The sequence below is a fragment of the Genypterus blacodes genome, unplaced genomic scaffold (genome assembly GCF_046128005.1).
Source record: "Genypterus blacodes isolate CSIRO-AG114 ecotype Tasmania unplaced genomic scaffold, CSIRO-AGI_Gbla_v1 ptg000073l_1, whole genome shotgun sequence".
Taxonomy (NCBI): domain Eukaryota; kingdom Metazoa; phylum Chordata; class Actinopteri; order Ophidiiformes; family Ophidiidae; genus Genypterus; species Genypterus blacodes.
Genome location: NW_027466883.1, coordinates 3,551,857 through 3,579,369, shown reverse-complemented (window position 1 = coordinate 3,579,369; position 27,513 = coordinate 3,551,857). Strand labels below are relative to the sequence as shown.

The window sequence follows — 27,513 nt, the reverse complement described above, 5'->3', positions numbered from 1 at the left end:
AGTTGCTTAGTTTGTTGTAAAGACTTCACTACAAATGGACAGCTGAAGGTCCACATGAGAATCCACACAGGAGAGAAGCCATTTAGTTGCTCAGTTTGTTGTAAAGACTTCACTCAAAATGGAAACCTGAAGGTCCACATGAGAATCCACACAGGAGTGAAGCCATTTAGCTGCTCAGTTTGTGGTAAAGCCTCCACTTACAAAGGAAACCTGATGGTCCACATGAGAAAACATGTTTTGGAGACACTTTAGTTGTTCAGAAAGTGGGAAACAATGTACACAAAACAATTGGGCCTTTGTTTGAGGCCCAACACTTAATCAGCAGTCACAGATTACAAATCACAAGTGTGTTGTTGAGAGCAGGAGCAGGAAATAAAGCTGCAGAAGTTTAAATTGGGAAGTCCACAAACATAATCAAATAATTTGTAAGTGCTGGAAATGAGCTAAAGCCCATCTGTGAAAAATGTCAAAAAAAAAAAGAAGGTTGATCTCATACTCAATCGTACACAGTATGCACAGTGTGCTGGGAAATCTCTTGGTTCCCAGCTGCAGTACAGATCAAAGAGAACAAAAACATACCAGATAAAAAATGGATAGTATGTATCATAAAATATGTACAAAAAATACAGAGAGAGAATAGTAGGTACAAACTGTACTGTCACTGGTTCAGGCCCGAATGGTCTGAAGGAAGAAACCCTTCCTTTTGCTCTGTCATGGCATATTGGACAGCAGCTTCCTCTATTCTGAAGAAACTGGATTTGGTCATCTACAATGTTTTACTTTGTTTTGTGATTATTGCAAATTTAATCAACATTTGTTTAGATGTGTTTATCAAAGTGTATTAGTACTCATAACATTTAGAATTTTGATTAAAAAAAAAATGTTTTAAATGGTAATAGGCTGCCATTGCGCAAAACTGCAGGTTAATTTTCTTCTCATCATTCTCATCAAAATGTTTCATCCCCAGATTCAGATTAACAAAATCAAACCTGAAAACATTTACTTACAGGTTTTGGGGGAAAAAGTAACACTAACCTTCTGTTTTATTTTATTTTATTTTTATATTTGCACTTGTCCCTATGAACATTTCTATTGTGTGTGCCATATTGTTTGTAATTGTTGTAAATATCTGTCCATCTAAAAGTCGGCACAAAAAAAAGACGAACACACTGGTGTTAAATCAGTAATGCTGCATTCTCTCAATTCACTGTTCAGAAGTTATACCACATGTTGTGCTTTCATGTGCTTTTAACCATGAATAAACACGATAAATCCAAACAAAACCGGTGTGTTATCCTTGAAGAAGCAAATTGAAGAGGCGATGACACACACGTCATGTATTGACTGCGGGTGAATATGGGATTCATTTGAAAAATACTCTTTCTCAGATCGACGTGAGCTCGTAACAACAAAAGCTTGGAGGACATCTGAGATTTTGAAACAACGCCTTAGAAACTTAACAAGAACCACTTGCAGGATGTGGAGGGCTGCTGTTCTCACACTGCTCAGACTTCTGTCACTGGGACACACTGCTCCTGTGAACAACTGTGATGTGCTGACAAAACCAATCCACATCAGCAAGCAAGAGGTACGTGCATAACATCTTCACTCTGCATCTGCATTGGAAGCTACAAAGGGGTCAAAACACACTTTTCATAAAAAAGTTTGTTATATTGAGCACAAAGATTGGAGAACATGTTTCCTAACAGCAGTAATTGAAGGCAGGCACACTGGCGCCATCATCAGGAGATTTCTTGTCCTCTCTTGTATATGTTGGGGAAGTGGTTTTACGTCCCAGGGAGCTCCAACATACCAGGAAGCCGCTCGCTAGTTTAACTGATGAACAGCGTCTTGGTGGAAATCGCTGCAACCACCCAGGACAACATCCTCAATATACATCAGTCTCAGAGGATGTGAGCAAACACTACACCATCACACACTACCACTAAGCCCCAACATCACCATTCATCTCCAAACAATACGCCAAAACAGATTGCAAGCTTGTACATTTGCAGGAATCTTATCATTTAGGCCATTTAGGTATCTTTTTTTACCAGCCAATCAAATCTCACTGCACTGATCTGAGAGTCAAAAAGCACCAAGCTCAATCTTGTTTTTTATTCCTTTCTTTGCAGAGTCGGCCAGTGTTCAACCTGGAATTCCAACGTGACTTTTGAAAACAGCACACTGACACTTGGTAAGTTATGCAGTCCCTCAAGTCCATGAATGGGATAGGACCTGAGCCATAACATTCATATATTTTCTGTGTGTGTGTGTGTGTCCCATAGAATTACAATACATTTGAGATAGGACATTTGACAGAACCTACAAAAATGATTCAATACCTGGAATTATACTCTTAACACTTTACAATACTAAAATTATATGATCTAAAATCTATATGACACCATGGAACATGCACACACAAGCAATACCCTTCATCTATTAATCCCTTATTTAGATTCATGGAAAACACCATTAACATTTCACTTTAAGGGTTTTTTTCAATGTGCAAACTAAAACTGAAAACAAACAGCTGTAGCGACAACTCCACTAAATCATCAGTGGAGTTGTCGCTACAGTTTCAATTCAAGTAGGAAAAGTAGAACAAAACTGCAGTGAGTGTGTTTTGTTTTTCCCATCAACAGCAGTGTTATGGGTCCTCCGCTGGCTCCCTGGTGGCTCTTTAGCAGACCTTGTGTCAGTGTTTCATCAGGGCTCTTAAAAGATAAATATCTACACTGCATTTGACTCCTCCAGATCACTGTATTTTTAGTGATGAGAAAGTTACAATACTGTATCTGTGTGATCAAGCCAAACTGTGGCTCAGTGACATGTAAACAAAACTCCAGGTAGCTGAACCTTGATACTGTTATTACAAAATTTGATGTTGTAAGTGCTCATAATGCTGACAGGAAAAAATACTGTCCCAAACTTTTAGCTTTGTATTTCTCAGTGCAAAAAATTAAGTCCAAACTGAATCGGTCCTTAATTCAAACCGTATCTCTTAACCTTCATTTGAAATCCGAAAACTAAATCCAAATACTTAAATGTCATAATTATGATAAGTGCACACATAAACACAGACACACACAGGCAAATTGACAGATGGACATGCACTCACATTAAAACACACAAGCGTACATGTGCACACTCACAGAGAGAGAGAGAGAGAGAGAGAGAGAGAGAGAGAGAGAGAGAGAGAGAGAGAGAGAGAGAGAGAGAGAGTTCTTGTCTCAGGCATCTGAGGTTGTTTTGAGTTGCTGCAGTTCAGCATCATCTTTTGGACTCAGCGGCATCTCTTTTGGTCCTTTTTGGAAGATGGCAGCTATCTCCTCAAATGTTTTGCCTTTGGTCTCCGGGACACGAAAGTAAGTGAACACAGTGAAGCCAAAAAGAAAAACAGCAAACAGGATGAAGACAAAACTACCCAACAACTCCTGGGGAAAAGAACACACACAGGGGGGGAGAATGTGTTTGGTTTATGTGTGACACATGTCAACAGCACCGCACATTCTTACTGCATATATGATTTGCCCTTACTCCCTACCTGTATGTATGGAAAGGTCATGCCAATGATGAAGTTGCTGGTCCAGTTGCAGCAGCCAGCCAGAGCAATGGCTGCTGGCCGAGGTCCCTGGCTGAACAGTTCAGCCACAATGAACCACGGAATGGGGCCGGGACCAATCTCAAAGAAGCACACAAACAGGAAGATGGCTGACATGCTCACGTAGCTCATCCACGAGAACTCATGCTGGAAGGAAAGAGCGCATCAGTCAAGAGAGACAGTTTCCTCTCAGAGTGATTTCCTGCTTGTAAAATTGACACATAGTTCCATCTATGGAGGAACAGTGAGCTTACAATCATGTTGTTTATGTGCTTTAACTGCTTGTGATGTTCCTGTCCGAAAACTGCCCAGAGATTTCATGAGGGAGCAAACACAAGTGGTACAAAATAGAGATAACTATTGCGGACTCGGCTCTGAAAAATCAATTTTTATGTATATGGGATTAAATGTTAAATGTCAAAGAAGCCTTTTGGACAAACCTGGAATTTGAGGCCGACTGTCATTGCAATGGCACAGCAGCACATCCCTCCCAGTCCAACCAGGGTCAGAGTGCGCCTGCCAGCCTTGTCCACCAGAGCAACCTGGAACACGCACAGTTCATCTTTGTATGTGTGTATGTGTGCAGAAAGTTAAACAATGTATAAGTCCATCCACACACACGTGGCGGTGTGTGTGTGTGTGCGTGTTGCTACTCACAGACACCATAGTGAAGACGGCGTTGATGACTCCCACTCCTATGGTGGCATAGTCTGGCTGAGCAACCCCAGCCCGTGCGAAGATGGCAGTGGAGTAATAAAAGATCTTGAGGACAAAAACTGAATTTATTCTTCCATCTGATTTAGAAGTGGATATATAACATTTTATACTATAAAGAAACACAGTTTGTATTTGTATTTGAGGGCCATATAAACCCAATCTGCACTCTTAATGCCAACAAAGATTACATTTCTCTCAGTTATTCTTTCATTGAGGACATTCCACATTATCACTGCAGTTAAATAATAGCCGCACAACCCGATAATGAATTTGTCACTCACAGCATTGATGCCAGACAGCTGTTGGGAGAGGTGCATCATGAGGGCAACAAAGAGCTGATTTCTGTACACAGAGGAGCGGATCTTGGAGAGAAAACAATATAAAGTAAAGCCTGAACACTGTGGAGCAATGTGCCACTACACACAGCATGCACTGGCAAGTATGCACATTTCAATTCATCTTCCCAATACATTTCAAACCATTGTGGTAAAGTGAAACACACAGAATGTAAGTATGCACAACACTTCTCATGGAATCACAGTGTTACATTTGATTCTTTGTCTGCTGTTGTGTAAGTATTGTGTAAGTATTTAAATTTAACCTTAAACATTCATATCTCTATAACTAGTACGCTGTAGCCAGTGAGTTAATCAGTACCTAATTATACCAGTGGGTTATCATAATAAATGATTTAATGTTGTCACTAATTAACTTTAAACTTTGTTTATGCCATAAACTTCCACATTAACATTTGAAGTTTGTGGCAACCACAGAAATTCTATAGCACAAAATTGGACAATTTCCAATCAAATATCACACGATCACCTCTGTCATTCTCTGTGTACTGTGTAGACACCTACCAAAGAAAGGATTGACACCCTGGCCTGCTTTTCTGCCTCCTCTTTCTCTCTCTGCATTTCCTCCAGATCAGCAGTTAGGTTATGTGTCCCTTTTAGACGATACAGACCTGCAACAAGGTGCAAAAGAGCAGTGGACTGGAATATCAGGAAGCCCTGTATGTCAGGTAAGTCTGTGTGTATAAGCGGGTATGTATGCACTGTTTTGAATGCATTCTCCTTTCATAAGGGGAGATAGAGAATTGCGAAAATCTCTTACTTTTTTGAGCCTCTTGCTCGTTTCGTAGTTTGATGTAAAGGTAGCGTGGGCTTTCAGGACACAGGGGCAGTAGAAGGGATTGTAAAATAGCCGGAGCCCCAGAGAGACCCAGCAAGATGGGCCACATATCATCATTACCAAGAATAAAGTCCAAGCCTAATACCTACATCCACATCAGAATACACACACACACACACACACACACACACACACACAGTATAAATATGGCTGTAAATCCAGTGTGGTTCATCAGAAATGTCTTTGTGTGCGTCTGTGTGTGAAAGAGAGTAGGGGAGCCTCACCTGACTGATTAGGATGCCAATGACTATAGCCAACTGGTGCAATGTTCCCAGAGCTCCTCTGTTAGCCTTAGGGGCAATTTCTCCAATGTACATAGGTACTAGTCCAGATGACAAACCTGAGGAAGTGTTAGAGTGTTAGACATGAACATTTTGGAAGAGAATGCCATACCTTATAAAGCTACCCATGCATGTGAAGGTTGGTACTGGCCAGCCTGATGGTGGCGCTGTAATATCTACTTTTGCATTTTGGTCATTAACTTTGGAACAGTGAGTCACAGAATCAAAAATAGTTGTTTGCTGGATCTCGTTGCACAATTTGGGGTTAACTGTCACAACATCTTACATGTTGAATGTTTGGAAAGAAACAAAAGTTAAAACTGACAAACGTGTTATCTTTGACTGCTGTTCGCTTTTGATAATCATCAACTATAATGTGAACATGAACTGAAGGATTTACTTTACCACAGTAAAATCCCATCACAGCCCGGCCTGAGATGACCATGATGTGAGGCTTCCACATCTGACAAAACCCCATCAGCAGTCCAGCGACTATAGCCAGAACATTGGCCACTAACATCCCCTTTATCCTGCCAAAGAGAGAGAGACAGACACGTAAGAGAGGGAGATACCAGAGTACATATAGCTGGCTTTGATCCAAAATGGAGGGTTTTGGCTGACATTTAAAGCATCTCCTTTCCTTTCTTCCAGAGCTGTCTCAGAAACAAAACTGTGCTCCGTCCTTTTGTTGCTCTCCATCCTTGCTCACCTCCCTCTCACGTCTGCTACAAATCCCACCAGGAAAGACGAAACCATTCCGCCGACGGAAAAGATCGCCACCGACAACGACCAGTACATGATGACAGAAGGGTGGTGATCTGACAACTCGTCTTCCTGTGTGCTGTTCTCTGACAGGACGGCAGCTCGTTCTGTCCACACCCCCAGTGCCCGTCCATAATGCTTCTGAATGACCTATGACATGGAGATATATGCCGTGACTGAATGAAGATTAATGACCAGGGTTCTCTTCCGTATTTTACGTCTATAATAATTGAAACATTTGTGTGTCTCTTTTGATCAAAGGATCATTAAGAGGTTGGGGTGGCGGCAGTAGCTCAGTCCATAGGGATTCAGCTTGGGAACAGGAGGGTCGTGTGTGTGTGATATGAGGGGGTGCAAGATAAATTTCAATTGCATGCGATTTGCTGTGAATTGCATGCAAAATGACGATTAATAAAAAAAAGTATCTATCTAACTTTTCCGCCATCTTGCAACAGACTGAGCTGAGAAGAGGTAGAGTGTGGTAATTGGTGCCTTATATATAGCAAGTGGGAGGGTAAGGAGAGAGTAATCTGAAGTTGCCGCATGCAAGTCTCCATGTGCTTAGGCAATAGAAGAGCTATGAGTAATTGAAGTGAGTGTGAATTGGAGCTGACCTTCTGAGGCGCATTGATGACTCCCAGACTGTAGCCATACTGCAGAGAACCCAGAACTGCTGTGAACACAGCCAGCGCCAGTGTGCCCGTCAGCTGCTGCAGGTATGAAGAACCAAGACATTCAAGAACAAAGGTCAATGTCAATGTTTCACACAGCTGTGCAACCTGAATGCACAGACTCAGGGGGAGCAAGTGTTTGTAAAGATACAGACAGACAAAATCAAATTCAGAGTGGAATGAGTAGAAAGAAACAGACACACCACTAACTGTTGAATTTGTTGCTCAATATCATCAGAACGACACTATCTGTATCACATGGGTTTCTGAAGTGTTATTTGTTTCCTCACAATGCACAATTTCACAATCATACTTCAGATATTTCATACATTTAATCATGATTGAATAAAATACCCTGCTTCTGTGGAAATCAGTTGCATTGCATTTGCAGTGAATCCATTTCTACACTACTACAACTATAACTTGTTGTACCAGATATATTAGAAATCAATTATTTACACCATTCGGACGTGACAGGGGAATGACGATGATATAACAAGATGCTAATTGTTACACACGTTCTTCGCGGTTACATGCAAATACTTGACAAACCACGGAAAATTCACCTGCCTGCAAATACCACAGTAACACACGGTCCAATACAAATCCAATAAATGCAAAGAACTTGTTTGTGAGGGATTTTCCTACCTTTCCCGATTCCATGATCCCCAGTAGCGAGGCTGCCTCGGCCAGGTGGATGGGTAATGATCAATGAAAGCTCCATGCCTGATCACGCAGTGTCCACTCACTTATCGACAATACATGCATGAGCACACACGCACCCACCGACACATACACGCACACACTATTATCTATTAACAGCGCTATCTTTGTGCATTCTTGAAATAGTGTCTTTCCTTTATACAAAATATGCTACACTACTGGAAATATCTAGATAATTCTATCCTATGTGTGGCTTTACACGCTGGTCCATTGGGATGATGCTGTTACTGGATTTGTGGTTTATTGCTTACTCTTATTGTTTCCTGACATACACATAAACAGATGCATCTAACTGGGCACATGCTGCTAATCAGATTTATTTCTATTTAGTTCCTTTTTCTTTCTTTTTTTAAATTGAGAACGACGTCTGAGGAATAACTGTCTCTCTTACACACACAAACACACACGTATGCATGCATGCGTGCACAAAAACACAGAACACACACACTCATGTTGATAGTTAATCATATACTTGGGAGACGGGAGGGACAAAGTCTGAGGTTCACTGGAAAAAGGGCAAACTTGCATAATCAACAGAGAAACAAACAACCACAAAACACATAAAGCACCAAAGCATAATGCTCTAGTTTCATTTATTTTTCTCTTACAGCATCTCTTTTACAAAACAAAGAAATCCCCCAAACAGGACATTAGTAATACTCTTTCAAAACAAGGAGAACAGACCAAAGAATACAGTGTTGTTGTTTTTTTCTATCTTAGAAACAAGAGTCCCCAGTGCTGCGACCATCAGCCTTTGCAATGAGACTAGTGAATGCCATGATCGACACATATAGCAATGCCCCGTTCACACTCATACTGAGACTCGTCGTGCACACGGACGCATGCATGCACACATAGGGAAGACAGTGGTTTCATTCGGCTTAGCTCTTTATTGCTAAAACGTTAGCCGTCTCCCTGTAACAGAGACCAGGACAGTGAGTGGACCGACCCATAAAGCTGCAAATGAGCACAGGTCTTTAAATCAAACGGCTCACCTTTAATTAGTTCATCTAAGTAAGAAAAGAAAGATTCAGTGATCATAACGCTACGGGGGGGAAAGTATCTTTTTGTGTCTTTTTTTTTCTTTACATTGTTCCATATACGTACTCCAAACGCATAGCCCCACCTCTCAAAAAAGACTAATCTGCATTACATCGCTCTCCAACGTGGATGAGAAAATATAATGTATGGACTAGTCCACTCTATATAGTGTTACAGATTTAATAATGTGTCTAAATGATTGTGCAGTAGTAAATATGTCATTCAAAATCAAACGACAAGGTATTACCAAACCATATTCAAATAAATGGAAATCGACACTTAAGACCATTAATGTACATTTCCATCGGGAGATACGACAAAATTCAGCAAACTGTTAAAAAGTTAAATCAAAACACAAGTTGAAACCGTGTGAAGTGACGACACAGACAATAATAATGTCACTATAATAAGAACAATAACCTGTTGGCCTCCATTTCAGTTTTGCTTACATCATGCTAGGCACTGCAGAAACAGTTAAGGAGCCAGAATCAGAAGAATCAGAGGACACCAGAGCTCTTAACAGTGAGTGCTTTTACGTGTGCAAAGCATTCTGGGTACCACCTTGTATCCTGGTTGAGGTTGTGTTCAGGATAAACAGTTTGTCCGTGTCTTCAAGTCCCCTACAGTACAATATTACTGTCTGAAGGAAAAAGAAACATACCGCAAAAATCAACCACTAATATTGCCTGTTTGTAAATGATTGGTGCTCAGACACACCGATTCATAAGCAGCATACTAAAAGTATCTGGGATAATACCAGAAATTTGCATGTAAACACACTCAAAGTTGCATTAATCACATTTAGGTAACGTTCACGCACAGAGACATAAGTAGTCGACTCTTTATGGACACTGATTTTAATGTCCCAGTTTGATTCGAAACATGATTTGAATGGGTCATTATAACATCGAGTCAAACACACACATGCGTGCACGGATACCACACACACACACACAGACACACACACGTATACACGCTCATGTCCAGGCATACGCCAACACACACACACTCCTGATTCAGAGACACGGATGTGCTGTACAATTCGTCAAGCTTCAAAACACTGACTGACTCCAAATTGTTACACAGAAAAGTAGAACAGAAACAAACACATACCTAAAGAACAGAGTGATACGCTCGCTGTTTGCTCAATGTTACAGTATATCTGATGCAGCACCTTTGGAGTTTAAAGACGTACGAGTGAAGAGAGAGGGGATGCGAGCATGAAAATTAGGGGGGAAAACGGTGAAAGGGAAGAGGAAGAAAGGTGGGAAGGAGACAGGATGGATCAGTGATTTCATTTTAAAGGGAAAACACATCTTTGCATACTTTTGGCTGTGAGGCAGCCATGACAGCGGCGTCTCACTGCATCTCTATTAGGGAAATGTAATCGCACACTAAATCAAAATCGTGGTTTACACGGGACCAGAAGAGACGGAGAGAGGAGGAAGAGGAGGAGGAGGGAAGTGACAGAGGAGAGTGGAAATCAATCAGGCTGTCTGCTTTCACTGCAGACAATCCAAAGTCCTCTCCACACACACATGCACGCACGCACGCACACACGCACGCTCTCTAACACACACACACACACACACACACCCTGCCTTCAGAAGAATACATTTATATTCATATTACATCTTATTCATCTGTTCTTCCTCCATCCTCCGCGCGGCAGCTTCTCAGGCGGAATAGAGGGGATGGGAATGGAAGACACGGATGTGAAAGGACTGAAAGAGTCGTGACTAGATCAAGGAGGGAGGAGGGGAGGAGCGGCGGCGTGATGGAGAGGAGAGGGAGGAGAAAAGGAGGAGCGGGGGGAGGCAGGCGAACAGTGTGTGGATTCTAAAGAGGGGTTTCTTCACGGTTGATGAACTTGAATGCGCCGCTCCTTTTGAAGAGACGCCACGGGAAAAAGACGTACAGAAAGAGAGAGAGAGAGAGAGAGAGACAGAAATAGAGAGGGAGAGAGAGAGGGAGGGGGAGGAAGAGAGTATTTGGAAAGCCAGTGGCACCAGTTTGCTAGTCAGCTGAGTAACGATGGCTTCTTGTGTGACCCGGCGGTATCACATCTCTTCAGTTATATCAGGTCTTTGTTGATTTTCTCTACACGACAACTTCTAACGTTTCCTACACAGTTTTAGTCTCTCCAGTGTTAAAAAGAGTTCTGATGGCGGCCTCCTGCTCTGCCGCGACTCGTTTCACCGCGACGTGATTGGACGCGTGCCCCGGGATGGGACTGACCAATGAGAGAGTGAGGCAGTGCGGGGGGAGAAGAGGAAGGACCCCGTCACCAGTTCATCATCGAGTTTCTGTTGAGCGTCATGAAGAAAACTTGACTGCTACCTCCAGAGCGTACCGATGCAAAGAACACCTGGACAGAGAATAAAGCAGCATGTTCAGTTATCAATATTGAGACTTTGCACACAAGCTCATTTACTTTCAAAATCAATGTCAACTCACTTTATTTATGAACAATCTGTTACAGTAAGAGAGTTCTTATAGATTTCTATTGTTCTGATTCAATGCAGATATTTCCTGAGTCATCTGGTCTGCCACAAGGGGGCGCTTGAAGTTCCTCTGGATATACATGCACCACAGATTGAGAACCATTTGGTCAGTGCAAATGATATCACTAAATGTGTGGCTATATCATTTTGAAATCCTTTATGTATTTCAAGTGTTGATTAGTGTTGGAATGCATTTTATGTATGAATATGTTTCATGTTAGAATCTATATAAAACTTGTTATAAGGGATAAAGCTGCATCACTGCAAATATTCCCCCCGTGCCTCACCTTGTCATTCCTCTCACAGAGGAATTTGAGTCTCTGGGCTCTCTTGTGCATAAAGACTCCGTCCAGGTGGCCTGTCTCCACCGAGCGGATCTCTATGGCCTTCTCACCCCAGCCCATAATCTGGTTTGAATGGATATAGGCTGGAAAAGAGCAAAGAGGGAAAATGAGCAAATGTACAACAGAGCTGACATGTAAGCAGTTATTTTGATTGCACAAGATGAACTGTTTCCACACACGTGCAGAATCCAGAAGCACTAGCAAGTGTCACAATGTAAGTGTAATACCACATGCGGCCACACGGGGGAAGTAAAATACAATTGATTGTTGTTTAGCGTTGAACTGCTGTAGTACTCAAACACTTCTACCTCTTTCAGCTCGTCTCTGTATACAGCATACTATTTATCCATTAGAAGTATCATTTTGAATTTTACTGATGGAAAGCAAACCAAATATACACACTAATGCACATACCAACAGAGGTAGGCATCTCTCCCCACTGCAGAACCACGTCCTTGGTGATTCGCCCATAGGTGTTGACGTAGACGCCTTCGTCTTCGTAGCACAGCAGCATCTCCATTCCATCAGTCTTGGGGAGGACCACGATGGCGTGCGGTGTCACCTGGCTCTGGATCTAATTCACACACACACACACACACACACACACACACACAGATAAACCTGTCTGTGGACTTCCCAGACATTACATTACATTACATTACGATCATTTAGCAGACGCTTTTATCCTGCTCTTGTCATCTCCCGCCTGGACTACTGCAACTCCCTCCTTGCTGGCGCCCCTGCTTCCGCCATCAGACCTCTGGTGCTCGTCCACACATGTGTAGCCTTGAGAACATTATGCAGCTCAGTAGGCTGCCTTAAGGTGTCACTCAAAACGGTGCAACAATGGATTATATATCAGGGCTTAAACAGGAGCGGTTGAAAAACACAGCTTGAGAAAGTACTTTTTCTGAAAGAACTTCTTGGATTTGTCTCTGATGACTCATGGGAATCTAACCGCATGAAGCTTGTTTGGACTTGTGAGGAAATAAAATTGGTGTTAAAGTTGGGATCCTGTTTGTGGTTCCGGCACAAACAGTTACGCTCCTTTTATTCCTTTCAGAGCCTTGTGATGTCTAATATCTTGAGATCTTTTTATTCATGCACACAGGTTACTAGTTGAGTGATCCATTGATCTCTACAGCGGCTAACTGTGTCGTAGATACACACAGTCTCGTATCTCCACTATGTGGTTTTCAAATCTATTGATCGATTGATCTAAAAGGGAAGATGACAGGAATACAGAAATCCTACTCCTGTGGTGTATCTACGTACTGTGTAGCCTATATACAGCTGTATACTGGACACCATCATGCTGAGTGTAGGTTACAACTGTCAAACACACTAAATAGAACCACACACCCCTGCACTTACATGGGAGGGAATATAGATGTCATAAGGGTTGCCCGAGTCCACATCAATAACATGAAAGCCCACGCTAGAGCCGTAGATGACCTTTAGCCTCTGACCTTCCTCCACTGTCAGGTCAACGAGCTGGGGGCGGTGCTGCAGCTCGGTGAACGACTGGAGGACGGAGAGAGAGAAGAAGAAAGGATACAGGATAGTGAGGAGCGTGGAAAGAGAGAGAAGGAAACAATACATGGATCAATCCAATCAATGGCAGATCTGGAGGCATGTTGAAACAAAGCCTATACGCAACTATGCATCTATATGAGTGTTGTGTGTGTGTGTTTGTATGCGTGCATAATCTCCATTTGTACCTTAAAGGCCATGAACTTGTGGTACGGTTTTGGAGCCCAGGCGTAGATTTCCACAGCGTTCTTCAGCGCAATCACCAGGAACTTAATCCGCTCATATTTGACTGAAAACATAGCAAACACAGGTATAAGAAAGTGACAGTACCAATCATTTTAAGGCTCGACTTAAGACTAGAACATCAAATCCGTTTATCACATCCATCCGTGTTATGTGAGAGGGAGTAATTTAGCCTTACCAACTTTATAGTGCACGCAGCCCTCAAGTTCACCGACTGTAATCCAACCCTGCTTCTTCTCTACTTCTGGGTCGTTGTGTAATATTCTGTTCCTCAGCCAGGACAGGTAGTAGACGCGCAACTTGTTCTTTTTCCCTGAGAGAGAAGGAACAGGGCGGCATGAAAGAGTCACTTAGATGCTGAAGAATAGAGAAACAATCACTTGTGTGTGTGAGAGTGTTAGACCTACCAGATATGGTGACTAACACATTCAGGCCCTCTAACACATCCATTTGTAGGAAGCGCCGTCGAGTTATTAGGTTATAAACCTTTCCCTGGCCGCTTCGGTCAAGCAGCATGAGGCCATTCTCTGTGCCCACCAGCAAGTTCACACCTAAAGACACATATACAGTACATAAAGCTCTGGTTGTCTCATTTCAAAAGGCAACACATGGACCGTAGTTTTTCTTATATGATCGATGGCCGCTCATACCCCAGAGTGCGGCGCACAGGATCTCAGAGTTGAAGCGTTTCTTGTATTTTCGTATCTCTGGCGTGTCACTGTGAGGTCGGATGTTGGTTGGGTTGACGTTGACCACAGAGATCTTTCTGGCCTCATTTAGTCGGGCCTGCTCCTGCCTCAGCAGCTCATTTGCAAACATGGCTGGTGGAAGAAGAAGAGAGAAAGAAGATATGTGAATTATTTTTCTTAACAGCTTACAGACTTCAGGTTAAATACAATGTGTAACACGTAAACAAGACTTTGCTGGATGATCGACGCTCTTACCTGCTGCTGAGTTCTCATCGTCGTCTTCACTTGGTGAGGTTTGGTAAACGCGTGGATCAACAAATGGGGTGAAGGATGCTTTGGACCCAGCCAGACCAAACTGCAAGACAACAGTTGGATTAGTTGTGCTCATGCTTTCTTTAGAAACATACTTTCTATTTCCATTGTGTGTGTGTGTGTGTGTATGTGTGTGTGTGTCTAACCTCAGCCATGTCACCCAGCTCCTGCAGGGCCGTGGTGGGCGAGGCTGAAGGGGAGTTGCTCTGCTGAACCAGGTCAGGGAGGTTACCATGGTTACTGTGATTCCCGAACCCGTTGCTCTCCGTGTGACCGCCTCGCCTCCTCTCCTCTGCCTGAGACACAGACGGGGAGAGAGAGAGAGAAAGAGAGAGATGAAGAGGGAGAGAGAGAGAGAGCAGTGAAATGAGAGAGAATTGCAGTTAAGGAAAGACCTGAAAGAGAGAGAGTATATTTCTTTGTGTGTGTGTGTGTGTGTGTGTGTGTGTGTGTGTTCATCACCTCTCTCATCACCAGAGTGCTGTCCTTGGAGCTATTATAGGCATCCCCCAGCGAGTCCTCTGTCATCCCTCCATACGACTCACCGCTGCTCTGCACTGCTGGCCTATAACACACATACACACACACACGCAAGTGATAAGTCTCATCTTTTCGAAACATTGAAAGCAGAAACAAAGACAAAAACAAAACAGAAGTGGAGAGGATTTACATGATGCGGGGGATATCGCTGACGGCAACAGTCCCGTCGTGCCCGACTGTCTCCCCGTCCTCGTCGCTGCTCTCTGAATCCTCACTGGAAGAAGAGTAGTCTGTCACCTGGAACAAAATGGCACAATGGAAAAAACAAACGTCTATTAAATATGAGCAAACACAAGCGGCACAGGGAGGAACTGTTCCCTCACTGGAAATCTCAGATCTGCACAAAATCCGGCATCATTCTGAGATTGACTTTGAAACACACTTTTTAAACTTGTTAGGTGTGGTTACTCTGCCATCCTTAACTACAGGAACCTACAGTAATGAACCGCAGGAGCTTGCAGTGCATTTACACTCGCTACTCATCATCATAACCGGGATCGTCATCACCTCAATCACAATCATTATTAACCAACCTTGACTGGAGGTCTGCTGCCCTCCTCGACCCTCAATTCTCTGAGTTCTTTAGCCAATGCACTAAGGTCCTATAGAGACAGACAAACAGACAGAGACAGAGACGGACAAAAGGAGACATGAGAATACAAGAAAGCAGTCCTCATCAATTGAATTCATCAGTTCACATTCAACATTCTTAGAATCTGAAGAAGTGAGAATTCATCTTGCATAAAACGATGGGGAGAAACCATAAGCATCATAACAAAGGGGATAACTAAAATGTCACAAAATCACCTGGGCCCGTACAGTGAGTGCTTACGTCAGACCTTTATGAAACATGGGTCCCAAAGAACTGGAGGGCAGCATCAGTCTACACTGCCTCAACCAATCACCCCCATGCCAACTAGCCTGTGGTACCTCCCTCCCTCCGTTCCTGTCACCCTAACCCATGGATCAGACTAAGTCATGCAGACGAGGGGGGATTGTCATACACGGTTGGCTTACCAGCTCCTCCTGACCAGTAACCGTGACAAAAGAGAAACAGGGAAAGAAATACACTATTCAGAGATTGTTCATCTGCTTGGCAATTTATCAGCTTACACATCCACACACACGCACAACACATGCATGTATTCACACAACTTCACGCAAGCACACAATCACGCATTCACGCATTCAAACACACTCTGTCCTCATACACGTGTGTAGAGGCACACATGCACGGCCATCTCCGTTCTCCTTCAGTTCAAAGAAATACACACTTCTTCTTGTGAAAGTGAGTTCACTTCACCATGCCAGGGGAAAAGGAAGGGCTCTGAGAAGTCGATGCAAAGGAGAAAACCCGAGAAAGTGAAAAGGGGGGGACACAAGCGTCACTAACCTCATCTATGGCTTTCTTATAGCTCTGAGGAATGGAAGGAGGAAGAAGGAGAAGAGAGAGAACCAGATGAGCAGCAGAAAATAGGAGGAGAAGAAGAGACTGGCATGGCAGAAAGTGTATGCTTGAGTGTTTGTGTGTGTGTGTGTGTGCGGGCGGGCGTGCGAGTGTGCCCATGTGCGTGACTCACTGCAGGTCTGCTCGGCCTGGCTGATTCGCGGCCTTCCTCCTGCTTGACCTTTACCTCCAGGTTGGCTCCTGGAGGCGATTCTTCCTGCTTGGTTTGACCTATCAGGACACAGAGGATATTACACATCCACACCTTTGACTCGACAAACTATTTTCAGCTGGTTAAAAACTTCAAAGTCCAGAGTTTTTTTATTGAAACAGTAGTGCTCACAACCAGAGACATCGAAAAAGACATAACAGCAAGGCTAACCTACCATACCCACGCTACCTCTCCTCTCACTCTGCCACGTGTTTGTCAAGGGGCGACCCATGCATAACTTAGACTTCCCCCTGGCCTGTTGTTTGACACATCCCTCTACGCATCTCTCTATCCCCCCTCTCACATTTCCTCTCTTTTATCTCTCCAGAGTCTGAGACTAACAGGGCAAATCAGACAGGTTGATCAGAGCAGAACTGCAGCTGACAATGTCTCACTGTCTCTCAAACTCACTGTCTGTGTCTGCATTTGCATGTGGGCACGTAAAAAACAGGCTAGATTTTAATTGTCCGCATCCATATGTGTGTGTGTGTGTGGGTGTATGTGGCAGTTTTTGCCAATGTTTGTACCTCTCCTCTCGGCTGAGCCTCCCTGAGATGAAGGGGAGGAGGATGAGGAGGAGTTAGAGGAGGTTCTCTGCAGCATGGCGTCAAGAGAGAGCTCTGACCGTCGCAGGTCCGGATTACTGAAATGGTAAGAATAAAAATAATTTAATAGCTGTTTCATTATATGAAATATTAAGCTCATAAAAATATAAATATACTGAATATAGAAATCCCACTTTTGTTGTGTCTCAGATCATCTAAGTCCTGTCATATCAATTCAGAATTGATGTTTGAACCTGTGGGAATTTGCTCCTTCACAGTGTTGATGTTACATTTAAACAACATATAACTATCAATGCCAGTCAAATGATAAAGTGGGTTTGTGTGCAATGACATTACACTGCGCTCTTAATGTTTAGGTTTTTATGACATATGGTTCTGAGCCTTACCTGGCCCGTATTAGCTGAGAACCCGTACGAGGACCCAGACCAACTCCTCCATTAGGGGAGTTCTTCCTGACCAGGGCTGGCGAGATGGAGGTGGTCCTCTGGGGAACCTGGACACACTCACACACATAAACACGCGCCAGTAATGTCACTACAACTGTTACAGACTTGTTGCATTGTTGTTGTTGTATTTTCAACAGATCAACAACACTGGATCAAATATGATACCAGGATCATGCCTCCCTTTTCTATTTGTGATTCTTCTGACCTTGGGTGGAACGTCCTCCTCTCTCAACCACGCAGCCCGGTCCCTGTCCCTGTCCCTGTCCCTGTCCCTGTCACGTTCCCGCTCGTCCCGGCTGGTGATGCGTGGCGGAGGTGCGGGCGTGTCAGAAGTGGGGTCTGAGTTCTGTCGGGGCATCTCTGGCCTGGGCGATCCAATGCTGGCCCCCTCGCTCAGGGATGTGCCCGTCTGGTCCTGAAGAGACTGGGAGCCTGACATGGCGCTGTGGGTCTTCACCGGAACCAAGTGGGCCATCTGTGAAAAGAGAGGCAGAGGAATAGAGGGAAAAAAGAGGGGAACATTTGGGGTGAGTTTGTGAGTCGGAAGAGGTCAGAAGTAGGATTGGGGGAACAAGGAGATGAGTGAGGAGGAAGCAGGGAGAGGGAGTGCAGAGTGTGAGGGGGGGGGAAAGGAAGAAAACGGGAAGAGGAAGTGGGAGAGAAAGACAGGAAGGATGGAGATCAAAGGCAAAATTGAAAGAGCGGAAGAAGGAAGAGAAAAAAAATGAAAAAGGAAAAGAGTCAGTGATGAGGAATGGAGAAATATGAAGATGAAGAAACAAACAGAGGAAATCAAAGAGGAGGCAAAGACTGGCAGAAGGCAGATTGATGGAAATATGGATGTTTAAAGGATTGAGGTAACAAATGGCTTTTGTTTGCCTGGAAATGGTGGCCAGCAGGAAACACACACACACACACTTTTTGCTCTCAGTCCGCTCAGTGCGTGCAGGCGCACACAAGCACACACACCTGTGGTTCGATGGAGCGGTGGATGGGTGGGGTGCGGGCAGGCTGCATGCCCCCGCTGCTGAAGGACTCGGAGCGGGGAGGGAGGGAGGGGTCGGAGATGCGGTTGGAGACTTTGTGTTGCAACGCTGGAGAGCTCTGTCTGTTCAGCTTAGATCGCTCCTCCACCTGAGAGAGGTCACACACTGCTGTCACTCATAGGCCAGCACCTGGCACAACCAATCACCATGCCATAACTACGACGGGCACCGCCCCTATGAACCTCTACGAGCCACCAGACAAGCTCAACTGTCACTCAACTCTGTGGAACAACAGCCAAATGTGAATACTGCGACCGTAAACAGTCTTGTTCAATGGAAGTCTTTGTTTCCCGTTTCTGTTAAGTGTTCTAACCTGTTTTATTTCTGTGGAAGATCAGTGATGATGAGACCTGTCAATGTGTGGCATGCTGGGTGTGTTTTGGCACGGCGCTTTCTTTTTGATCTGATGATGCATATTGACCTCCGTATTGCATTGTTTGTGTAGGCGTGCATGCGAGATTGTGTCCCACACACAGTTCAGGAGTGAGTGTCTGATGGCTACGGGGAAAGGTCAAGAATACTTCTTTATCTCCTTTAGTTGACACCACAAGAGCCCAGATTCCATCCAAAACCATGGGTTAGCAAGGCTAGTTTTTGCTCAAACAGGCAAGAACTTCTGACTGATCTTCTATGGCTGCAGGCTTCATCAATATCTCTAAGGCAGAAGGCAGACAACACCATTTTTCCATTGCAATCAGATTATCAGATTAACTGCTGTGCAAGGAGAGAAAAGCTTGAGTGAACTTTCCAATTGCTCTAAACTATCTCAACAGTTAGTGGAGGGCTGAGTCACAGCTCAGTGGGCCATAATGTCAGTAGTCTCCTGGTACAGTAAATGTGCGTGAGTGCAATGAGAAGTTTCCCTGTCTTTCTATTGTTCTGCAATATGTTATTCCTACAATCAATGTTAGTTGCCAGCTAAGGGGTCAACTGCCATGGGCAACCCCTGATGATGTCATCAAGAAAACTAGGCCATTCTAAAAAAAGCTTTGTTAGCTTTCCACTTTGGGTTAAAATAGCTACTGATGAAGTCATCACACACAATATAAGACCAAAGGAAAAAGAACATCTACAAAGTGGCCATTTTGATCTGTGGAAGTAGTATGCAATCAAAGGTTAGCACAGACTTCAAGTGACCTAGACTAAAAGTGAGAGGGGTAAAAAGTCAAAGATGCTAGAGAAAGTGACTGTGAGAAGAACCCTTCACAAAAGAAGAGCTTTTGGGGTATCGCTGCTTGTTTCCCTGTATGTTGTGTGTTATATGTATGTGTATGTGGTCTGTGTTGTTTTACTCTATTCCACCACCCAAAAGCTCTTTCATCTATGCCAGGAAATTCTCACAGGCAAAACAGGAAGAAAAAGGCTGATTATGATGGGCACTTCTTCTATGCTAAGGAAGGACACAAAGGTAGATGAGTGGAGGGAGGAGCTGGACAGAGGACAGAGGATAGAGGGCAGAGGACAGAGGACAGAGGACATCCCCTGAGGATCCAGGGTTTATTACACGTCCCTGGTAGCATCCCACCACCACTTGGCCAATACCCATCACCAAGTTGAAAGATGACTACTTGACTGACCGTGACAATAAGTTGGATTGGGTGGTTTTCCTCCTTGACAACGTCCCTATTATTTACTAGGAGAGGGCTTGCCATGGTGCATTGTGGGATACTGGGTGGAAAAGGGTGACAAGGGGACAGGGGGTTGCAGGGGCGGGAGGGGTATAGTAGTCTAAGACACCTATTGAACCGGGTGATTTTCAAATTTCCCGGAATGTTGGCACCTCTCCTCTAGACCTCAGACCCTGGTTGAATATTTTGTATGATAGTATGTACAAAGTCATCTGCAGCTATATGAAATGAGTAAGAAAACATGTATATCAAAAATATGTGTGTGTGTGTGTGTGTGTGTGTGTGTGTGTGTGTGTGTGTGTGTGTGTGTGTGTGTGTGTGTATGAGGGTATGTGTAAAATTAATGTGGATTAGGCTCTAATATGACATCCCAACAGATCTAATATTGATCTGGGTCTGGGATCCAAAAGGAGAGCTATAGGGTGAGCAGTGAGGAGACGGGTTTGTGACGAAGGCAAAGGCAGAGCGGCTGGGGAGAACATCCGGAGGGGAGCAGCTACTGGCCAACTGTGAGTTTGAGTTTGAGTATGTGGATGAGAGTTGTGGTGAGGTGCGAGGAGATTGAGCGGGGGACGCCAAATTGTCTGAAGACAAACTGTACCTTCGACCGGGCTCTGCAAAGTTTTGTTTGTCTGCTCTTAGGTCGCCAGCAGAGCTGCCTGTTCTCGCACCCCTCAACAGTCTCCAATTCTCTTCGAAACTACGGAAGTGATTGTGATCAGGGGGAAATAGTAGGTCACTGTTACTGTAGTTTCTGGGTGGGTAGGATACAGAGAGGGGATCAAGGAGGTCAGATGGTGTGGCCTCCCAGTCTGAGGGCACCATGAGGCACTCGCTGCTGGTGGTTTGCCTCATCCCTTTACGCCACTCTAGCTCCTCTGGTACATCTACATCTATTCTATGTAACGGAGAGTGGGACCTGCCACGAGGACGGCCACTAACCAGTTTGAGTCCATGGCTGGACACCAGGTTAGATCCAGGCTGAGGTTTCTGCACCCGTCCCGGGGACAGATGACGAAGCTGAGGGATCTTAGAACATTGTGACTCTGGGCCCTCCATGGCTGTCTGACTGGGAGCAGAGAGAGGCCTGTCTCTAGGCTTCTCTGTCTCATTGTGAGGCCCCGGTGGATAAAGGTTGGGCAGATTAGACTGGCTGACCGGCCTTTGATTAGAACTCTCTTCGCTTCTCTTTCCCTTATTGTGTCCCTGGCCAGTAATCTGACTGTGTCCCTGGTTGGACCCCGGACTGCGTCCCCTCTGCCGATTCTGAGCCCTAAACTCTCTGAGCTGCTGACTTATCTCCTGCTTCAACCCTGCGTCTTGTGGATTGCCTGGGTCCAGTGAGATATGGATTTGGGGGATGTGAGTGGAGAGGAGCTGGGCAGCATGGGAGGGGGACCGCCTCGGGGCCTGAGCTCTCGGTTGGCCCCGGGAGGCAGAGGATGAAGCTGGCTGGTTGAAAGACTGGTGATGTCGAAGGTGGGGGCGGGGTGGGTTACCGTGAGCATGCTGCTGTTTCAGGACCTGGAGGTTAGAGTCAGATGACGGTTAGCAACAAAAGATGCACACACAACTTCTGCCAGTACCACAGCATTCATTTTCATGCGTCCTCAGACCCCAAAAAACATTATAGTGGGCAGGATCCCTCCACAATTTTGCTGCCGGTTTCCTCAAAGTACTGCTGCTTCTAGTAAGACCTGCTGAGTGAGAGATGAACAACACAAGGCCACTGGGTGTGTTTTAATGTACTGGAGGAGTTCATTTCCAAAACATCTCATCTATCTTCGGAAACACAATCACCTAAAGCACATTTAAAATTGAGATTATTCACCAAATACTTGACATCCTTCATCCGAGCAGGTGCCTCCCTCAACAAAACCTATCAAATCATCTTTTCATTTCTGTATGCATCTGACTGTTTGTCATACGTGTTGCGGGTTTACCTCTTTAGCCCAGGCAGGTTTGTCGTTAGGGTTGATGATGTCTTTGTAGTGGTAAAGCTGTTTCTTCTCCGCTTGCCTTCCGTCCTGCTGCTGCTGCTGCTGCTGCTGTTGTAGAGACACCAGGTAGGCTCTCTCCTGCTGGAGTTGCCTCTGTAGCCTCTCGGCCTGCCGCTGCTCCTCCACCTGCTTACGCTTGTACTCCTGGGTTGGGGGTCAGCGGAGGATGGGGTGAAGTGAAGGTATGGAGCGATAGAGGGAGAGGGAGGGGCACACAAGGTGAGGAGTGGGTAGAGACAGAGCGCAAGACAGAAAAGAGAGAGTTGATCATGCTACACAGAACTGCTTCACCACAAACATTGACTTTGGGATCACGCATGTGGAACAGGAATTGAAATTACAACTGTACAGCTGATGGCAGAGGAGGGAGATTTCGGATGTTAAATCGTGGAGAGGTTTTGCGAAAAACGTGACCTAATGAAAGAAAAGGAGAAAGGGGAGATGGCAGGAAGGAAGGACGATAGCATGAAGGGAGTGGGGAGACACCGTTTATGGGCCAAGGCACATCCTTGGGTTCCCACGTTCGGTGCCATTGCTGTGGTTTGGGTCTTTCTTTACATGAGCGGGATCTCAAGAGGTTCCCCTGCAGGCTCTGACAACACCTCCTTAAACGTATTTCAAGGAAACGGGGCAAGGTGTCCCCTTGGAGTCCTTGCACTACAGTGTAATAAAACCAAAGAAAAAAAATTGCCCAAGACAACAGCAGGGCACAAAGCGAACCTCTCTGTAGAAAAATAACTTTGTCCTATTTTCTCCTCCGCATTGTGTGGGCCGGCATAATTGGGCCCTGACAAAACAGTGTTTCTGCAGCCTTGGGAGAGTCCTCTGAGATGCAGTCGGCTTTATGGTACATGCAGGGGGTGAGCTGAACACTCAACACAAAGCATTACAATGTATATCATTTAAGATTTTAGCTTCCATTTACTTAAATAGGTTGAGTGACACAGAATGTGGACACCTTCCCGGTCTACTCTGAAATCACCGCCCAGGTGCATGCAGTGGGGATTGGGGGCCACACAGCACAGATGGGAGTGCAGAAAGAGGTGTATGTGGAGTGGTGAGGGAAGGGGAAGGGGGGGGGTTACCAGCAGTAATGCCTGCTCCTGTAGTAGCTGCTGCTGGAGAATCTCTAACTGTCTCTGTTCCTCCTCCAGCTGTCTACGGATATACTCCTGAGCGTCACGCAGGCACAGGGAAAGAGGAAAGAGGTAGATTGAGAGAGTGTCAGAAATACAACAGAATACAAACACAGATAAAGACAAAGACAAAGACAGGAAGAGAGACCTGAGTTTAGACCTGACAAGAGGTCATCTGAGTTAAGCTGTGAGGAGGAGAGCGAGTGAGAATGAGTGAGAGAGAGAGAGAGAAAGAGTGAGCGAGAGAGAGAGAGAGAGAGAGAGAGAGAGAGAGAGAGAGAGAGAGAGAGAGAGAGAGAAACAGAGAGAGAGGGTTTGACGAAAGACGGTTTCTAGAGCAAATGTAATGTGAGGAAAAGAGAATGACAAAGGGACAAAGACAAAGAGATTACGCACCCGCAAACCTGGAAACTGGAAATGGTGGACGAGGGATAGAAAAAAACTGAAAACAACAAAGGAGTAAGAGGAACAATGGACCCTACATTAAAACCAGATTATAAGGCAAGTGGGACAGATGGGACCCCTACTAGTCCCGATGCCCCAGACTAATAAGGCCTCTAAAACCTGCGCTATTTTGATAGCAGGAGCGAAGGGATCGAATTCCAAACGGGCCCCAGACACAAAAAATTAAGGGCCTGGCTTTCAAATTGTAGCATACTGTATTAATATCATTAATGTTACGCTCGAGTGTCACTGAATCAGGACTGATAATATTACACATCTCACGGCTGAGTGAAAGCAATTTTCAATGCAGGAGGCACCCACCTGGTTATTCTGGGCACTAGGCGCTAATGATGATTGATGATAAATACCGCGGACAGAAACTCGCACAGGGAAAGAGTGAGGAATAATTCTCTAAAAGAATGGGAATTAACTGAGAGAGAGAGAGAGAGAGAGAGATTCATTGCCGGGATAGAAGGACAAACAGATTTGCGATGAGACTCGGCTGCTGAGTTTCCATCCAGGCAGAAAAGGTTGTAATGCACGAGGAAGTACGCCAAGAAGATGAATCGCAAGAGATAAGAGATGGAGAGACACAGAGAATTATGTTTGCCATAAAAATGAGACAAACAATGATAGGCTGAGGACGACATAGATGGACTCATCACTTTGCACGCCTTCTGTGGCACGATACTGTCAGACTGTAAATATAACAGGAAGTGCATGAACCTGTTCTCTCTCAGCGTGCCTCCTCTCCTCCTCTCGGCGGAGCTGTTCCATTTCCTCGTAGCGCCTCCTCTGCTCCCTCTCCTGCTGCTTCCTTAGCTCGCGCTCGCGCTGCTGGTGCTGCGGGAGAGGAAGAGGAGGAGCGCAGGAAGAGCATTATTAGAGTTTGTGATTCCACATTTGGAAATTGTCTAACAAAAGGCTTAAACTGTTTGACTGGTGGATTTCATTGTTTAGGCTTGGGCATGGGTTTGCATTCACACTCCCTCATGTACTCGCGCACACACTCACAGACACACACGTAATCCTGTGTGGAGGGGTCATGTTACTTGAGCCGTGTTGTGGCGTTTAGCTGTGGCTTGGGGGGCAAAACCCTGGTGGGAACCCAGAGAGAGAGCACAGATTATGGGCTAAGGATTTCCTGTAAGTCTGCTCTCTGGAAGTACAAGAGGAACACTTGGGAAAGGTCCTGTGTGTGTGTGTTTTGCAGGAAAAGAACGTTCCGGTGCCATATTGAGGTTTCGGCGGCCTTCACTTTACCTCCTCCAGTCGCCTCCTCTGCTCTTTCTGCTCCTCAATGCGCTTCTGCCGCTCAGCTAACAGCAAGCGCTTGTGCTCTTCATTTTGCTGCTGCTCCAGCTGCTGCCGTCGCTGTGCCTCCGAGCGCTCCTTATTGGCCAGCTGCAGACGCAGGAAGTCCCGCCTCAGTGTCGACTCGCCAGCTATGTTGATGATGGAGCTGCGAACGGAGCAGAACGGCGAGGAGGTTTTGTTAGTTGGCCTAGAGGTGTGTGTGCGATGTAGTTGTGTTCTATATGTGTGCACGTTTGTCTTTACATGTCCGAGAGGGCACTGACCTTGGCTCACCCATCTCTCGCTCTTCATCCTCCTCTTCACTGCCACTGTACTCATATTCTGTCTCATCTGATGGAGAGAGAGAGGGAGAGGGAGGAAAAGGGAGAGAATGAGAGAGAATGAATAAAACTGAAGGTGAATTAGGTGATAACCGGCAGAGAGAAAAGCTGTTCCAATTTACACGTTGCATTTTTCACTTGAGCTTCTTTTGTTCATTACTACCGCTCACGGTTTGGGCTCAGATCCTGCGTCTTTACGCTACAACTTTAAATAAGAGTATAAATTGTAATTCTACTGCGTGAAGCGAGGTGGAGAACATAAGGTTTGGGCATAACAGTAACTTCAAGCATAACAGTGCGAGAGAAGCCAGGCTATTGCAGAGATACAGTATATCCACCACAGATCTGTCATCCCAGATGTGACAAAAAGGACATCTGGAGACATCCGCAGTCTCTGCAATGACGAGACGTTTCTATACACATTGCCGCAAAGTCCGGCCCTGCGGCGCGCTGCTCCTTGAGGCGGATAATGGGCAACTTTGCTGTCTCACTTCTGTGTGCATGAGTCAGTCACCAGATTGAGCTAGAGCGGTGTGTATGTGTGTGTGTGTGTGTGTGTGTGTGTGTGTGTGTGCTGTGGTAGAGCAGAGTGGAAGTCTGTCTTTTTTATTCGCTGTCTCGCTGAAATCGTTTGTGTGTGTGTGTGTGTGTGTGTGTGTGTGTGTGTGTGTGTGTGTGTATGTGTGTGTGTGTGTGTGTGTGTGTGTCTCTCACCTCTGCAGCAGTATTGCTTCAATGCAGGGATTAATTCAAGCAGCGTGTTTGTTTGTTTGTGTGTGTGTGGGTGAGGCATATTCACATATTCAACAGAATGATAACACACTCACACTGAATTCTCTGATACACTATAATTGCAGTTACACACACGGATCACATAAAATAAGGATTTTCACTTCTGATTTCAGATTCAAAGTTTAAACAAACTGTTTTGATTAATGTATTTTTTGTCGTAACCACTTTTTATTCTTTTTCTTTCTATTCTTTTATTACTTGTGACCGATAGTTTCCGATCATTTTTATTGCTTTGCAGAGCAGTAATAAGCCATTAAAAATAAAAGCATTGTGGTTTCCAGGTTGAGAAAAAATCATTTGGTTGCTGTACTGTAGATTCTCATCCAGCAGCTTTTATTAATGACTTATGTAATACTGCAGACTTGATGTATTATCAAAAAGTAAAAACAATACATGATCCGTTTATTTGCTCTTTTGTTTTCCCACTTTATAAAAATCAAACAAGCAGACACCAGAATAATCAATCAAGTCTGCAGTTATAAACTTAATGCACCCACCAAAGAGAGATTTCACAACCTGGCAACCAAGTTAAGTTTCTTATTTACTACTGATGTATAAAGTAACGTCAAATGACTTCTTGACCATGACTACAGATATTTCTTATATTTTACAAACCATTTCTATAGTGTCTTGTTAGAGGGTGGCGTCCTTTTTAGAATAGCAATCTGAATCTGTACGATGCATCCATCCATCCTCTCCTCCTGCCATGGGTGTGTGCATGTGTGCGCGCGCGTGCGTGCGTGCGTGTGTGCGTGTGTGTGTGTGTCCTCACCCCTCTCTCCCCTCTTCTTCTTGGTGCGGTCGATGTGGTCCTTCAGCTGGATGCGGATCTGCCTCTCATTGGGCAGGTCCCTGATGAAGGGGTGTTTGAGGAGCTGCTCCGTGCTGGGCCTCTGGCTGTGACTCTTCACCAGGCAGCTCTCAATGAACAACTGGAACTTCTTCGACCTAAACCGGGCAGACGCGGCCGTTTACGGATGACAGATAAGAGAATATGTC

General features: G+C 44.8%; 2 protein-coding genes across 6 annotated transcripts in view; both read right to left on the bottom strand.

The window, feature by feature from the left end:
- Nucleotides 1-2,759: 2,759 nt before the first annotated feature.
- Nucleotides 2,760-7,991, bottom strand: slc2a2 (solute carrier family 2 member 2). The gene is made up of 12 exons (XM_076157646.1): nt 7,881-7,991; nt 7,176-7,271; nt 6,509-6,711; nt 6,205-6,329; nt 5,743-5,858; nt 5,441-5,603; nt 5,185-5,291; nt 4,606-4,686; nt 4,265-4,369; nt 4,048-4,149; nt 3,551-3,754; nt 2,760-3,440 (listed from the first exon to the last, which is right to left on the bottom strand). Exons 1-12 carry the CDS (start codon nt 7,893-7,895, stop codon nt 3,237-3,239), a joined length of 1,521 nt encoding a protein of 506 aa, XP_076013761.1. The 5' UTR covers nt 7,896-7,991; the 3' UTR covers nt 2,760-3,236.
- Nucleotides 7,992-8,512: 521 nt separating this feature from the next.
- LOC143006075 (traf2 and NCK-interacting protein kinase-like) overlaps nt 8,513-27,513 on the bottom strand; it is a 45,968-nt gene continuing 26,967 nt past the window's right edge. The window contains exons 10-33 of one of the 5 annotated variants that reach the window (XM_076157420.1): nt 27,287-27,462; nt 25,666-25,732; nt 25,349-25,547; nt 24,812-24,928; nt 23,591-23,677; nt 22,449-22,649; nt 18,801-18,965; nt 18,037-18,306; nt 17,772-17,878; nt 17,347-17,462; nt 16,742-16,839; nt 15,695-15,763; nt 15,292-15,398; nt 15,084-15,186; nt 14,768-14,917; nt 14,565-14,664; nt 14,271-14,441; nt 14,028-14,171; nt 13,799-13,933; nt 13,566-13,666; nt 13,219-13,368; nt 12,259-12,418; nt 11,788-11,927; nt 8,513-11,364 (exon numbers count right to left, since the gene is read on the bottom strand). In XM_076157420.1, the coding sequence (XP_076013535.1) occupies nt 11,281-11,364; nt 11,788-11,927; nt 12,259-12,418; nt 13,219-13,368; nt 13,566-13,666; nt 13,799-13,933; nt 14,028-14,171; nt 14,271-14,441; nt 14,565-14,664; nt 14,768-14,917; nt 15,084-15,186; nt 15,292-15,398; nt 15,695-15,763; nt 16,742-16,839; nt 17,347-17,462; nt 17,772-17,878; nt 18,037-18,306; nt 18,801-18,965; nt 22,449-22,649; nt 23,591-23,677; nt 24,812-24,928; nt 25,349-25,547; nt 25,666-25,732; nt 27,287-27,462 (3,217 nt within the window). In that variant the 3' untranslated portion in view covers nt 8,513-11,280. Of the gene's footprint in view, nt 11,365-11,787; nt 11,928-12,258; nt 12,419-13,218; nt 13,369-13,565; nt 13,667-13,798; nt 13,934-14,027; nt 14,172-14,270; nt 14,442-14,564; nt 14,665-14,767; nt 14,918-15,083; nt 15,187-15,291; nt 15,399-15,694; nt 15,764-16,741; nt 16,840-17,346; nt 17,463-17,771; nt 17,888-18,036; nt 18,307-18,800; nt 18,966-21,447; nt 22,030-22,448; nt 22,650-23,590; nt 23,678-24,811; nt 24,929-25,348; nt 25,548-25,665; nt 25,733-27,286; nt 27,463-27,513 lie in introns of all 5 variants that reach the window. The other 4 variants (XM_076157416.1, XM_076157417.1, XM_076157418.1 and 1 more) reach the window with 4 other exon arrangements.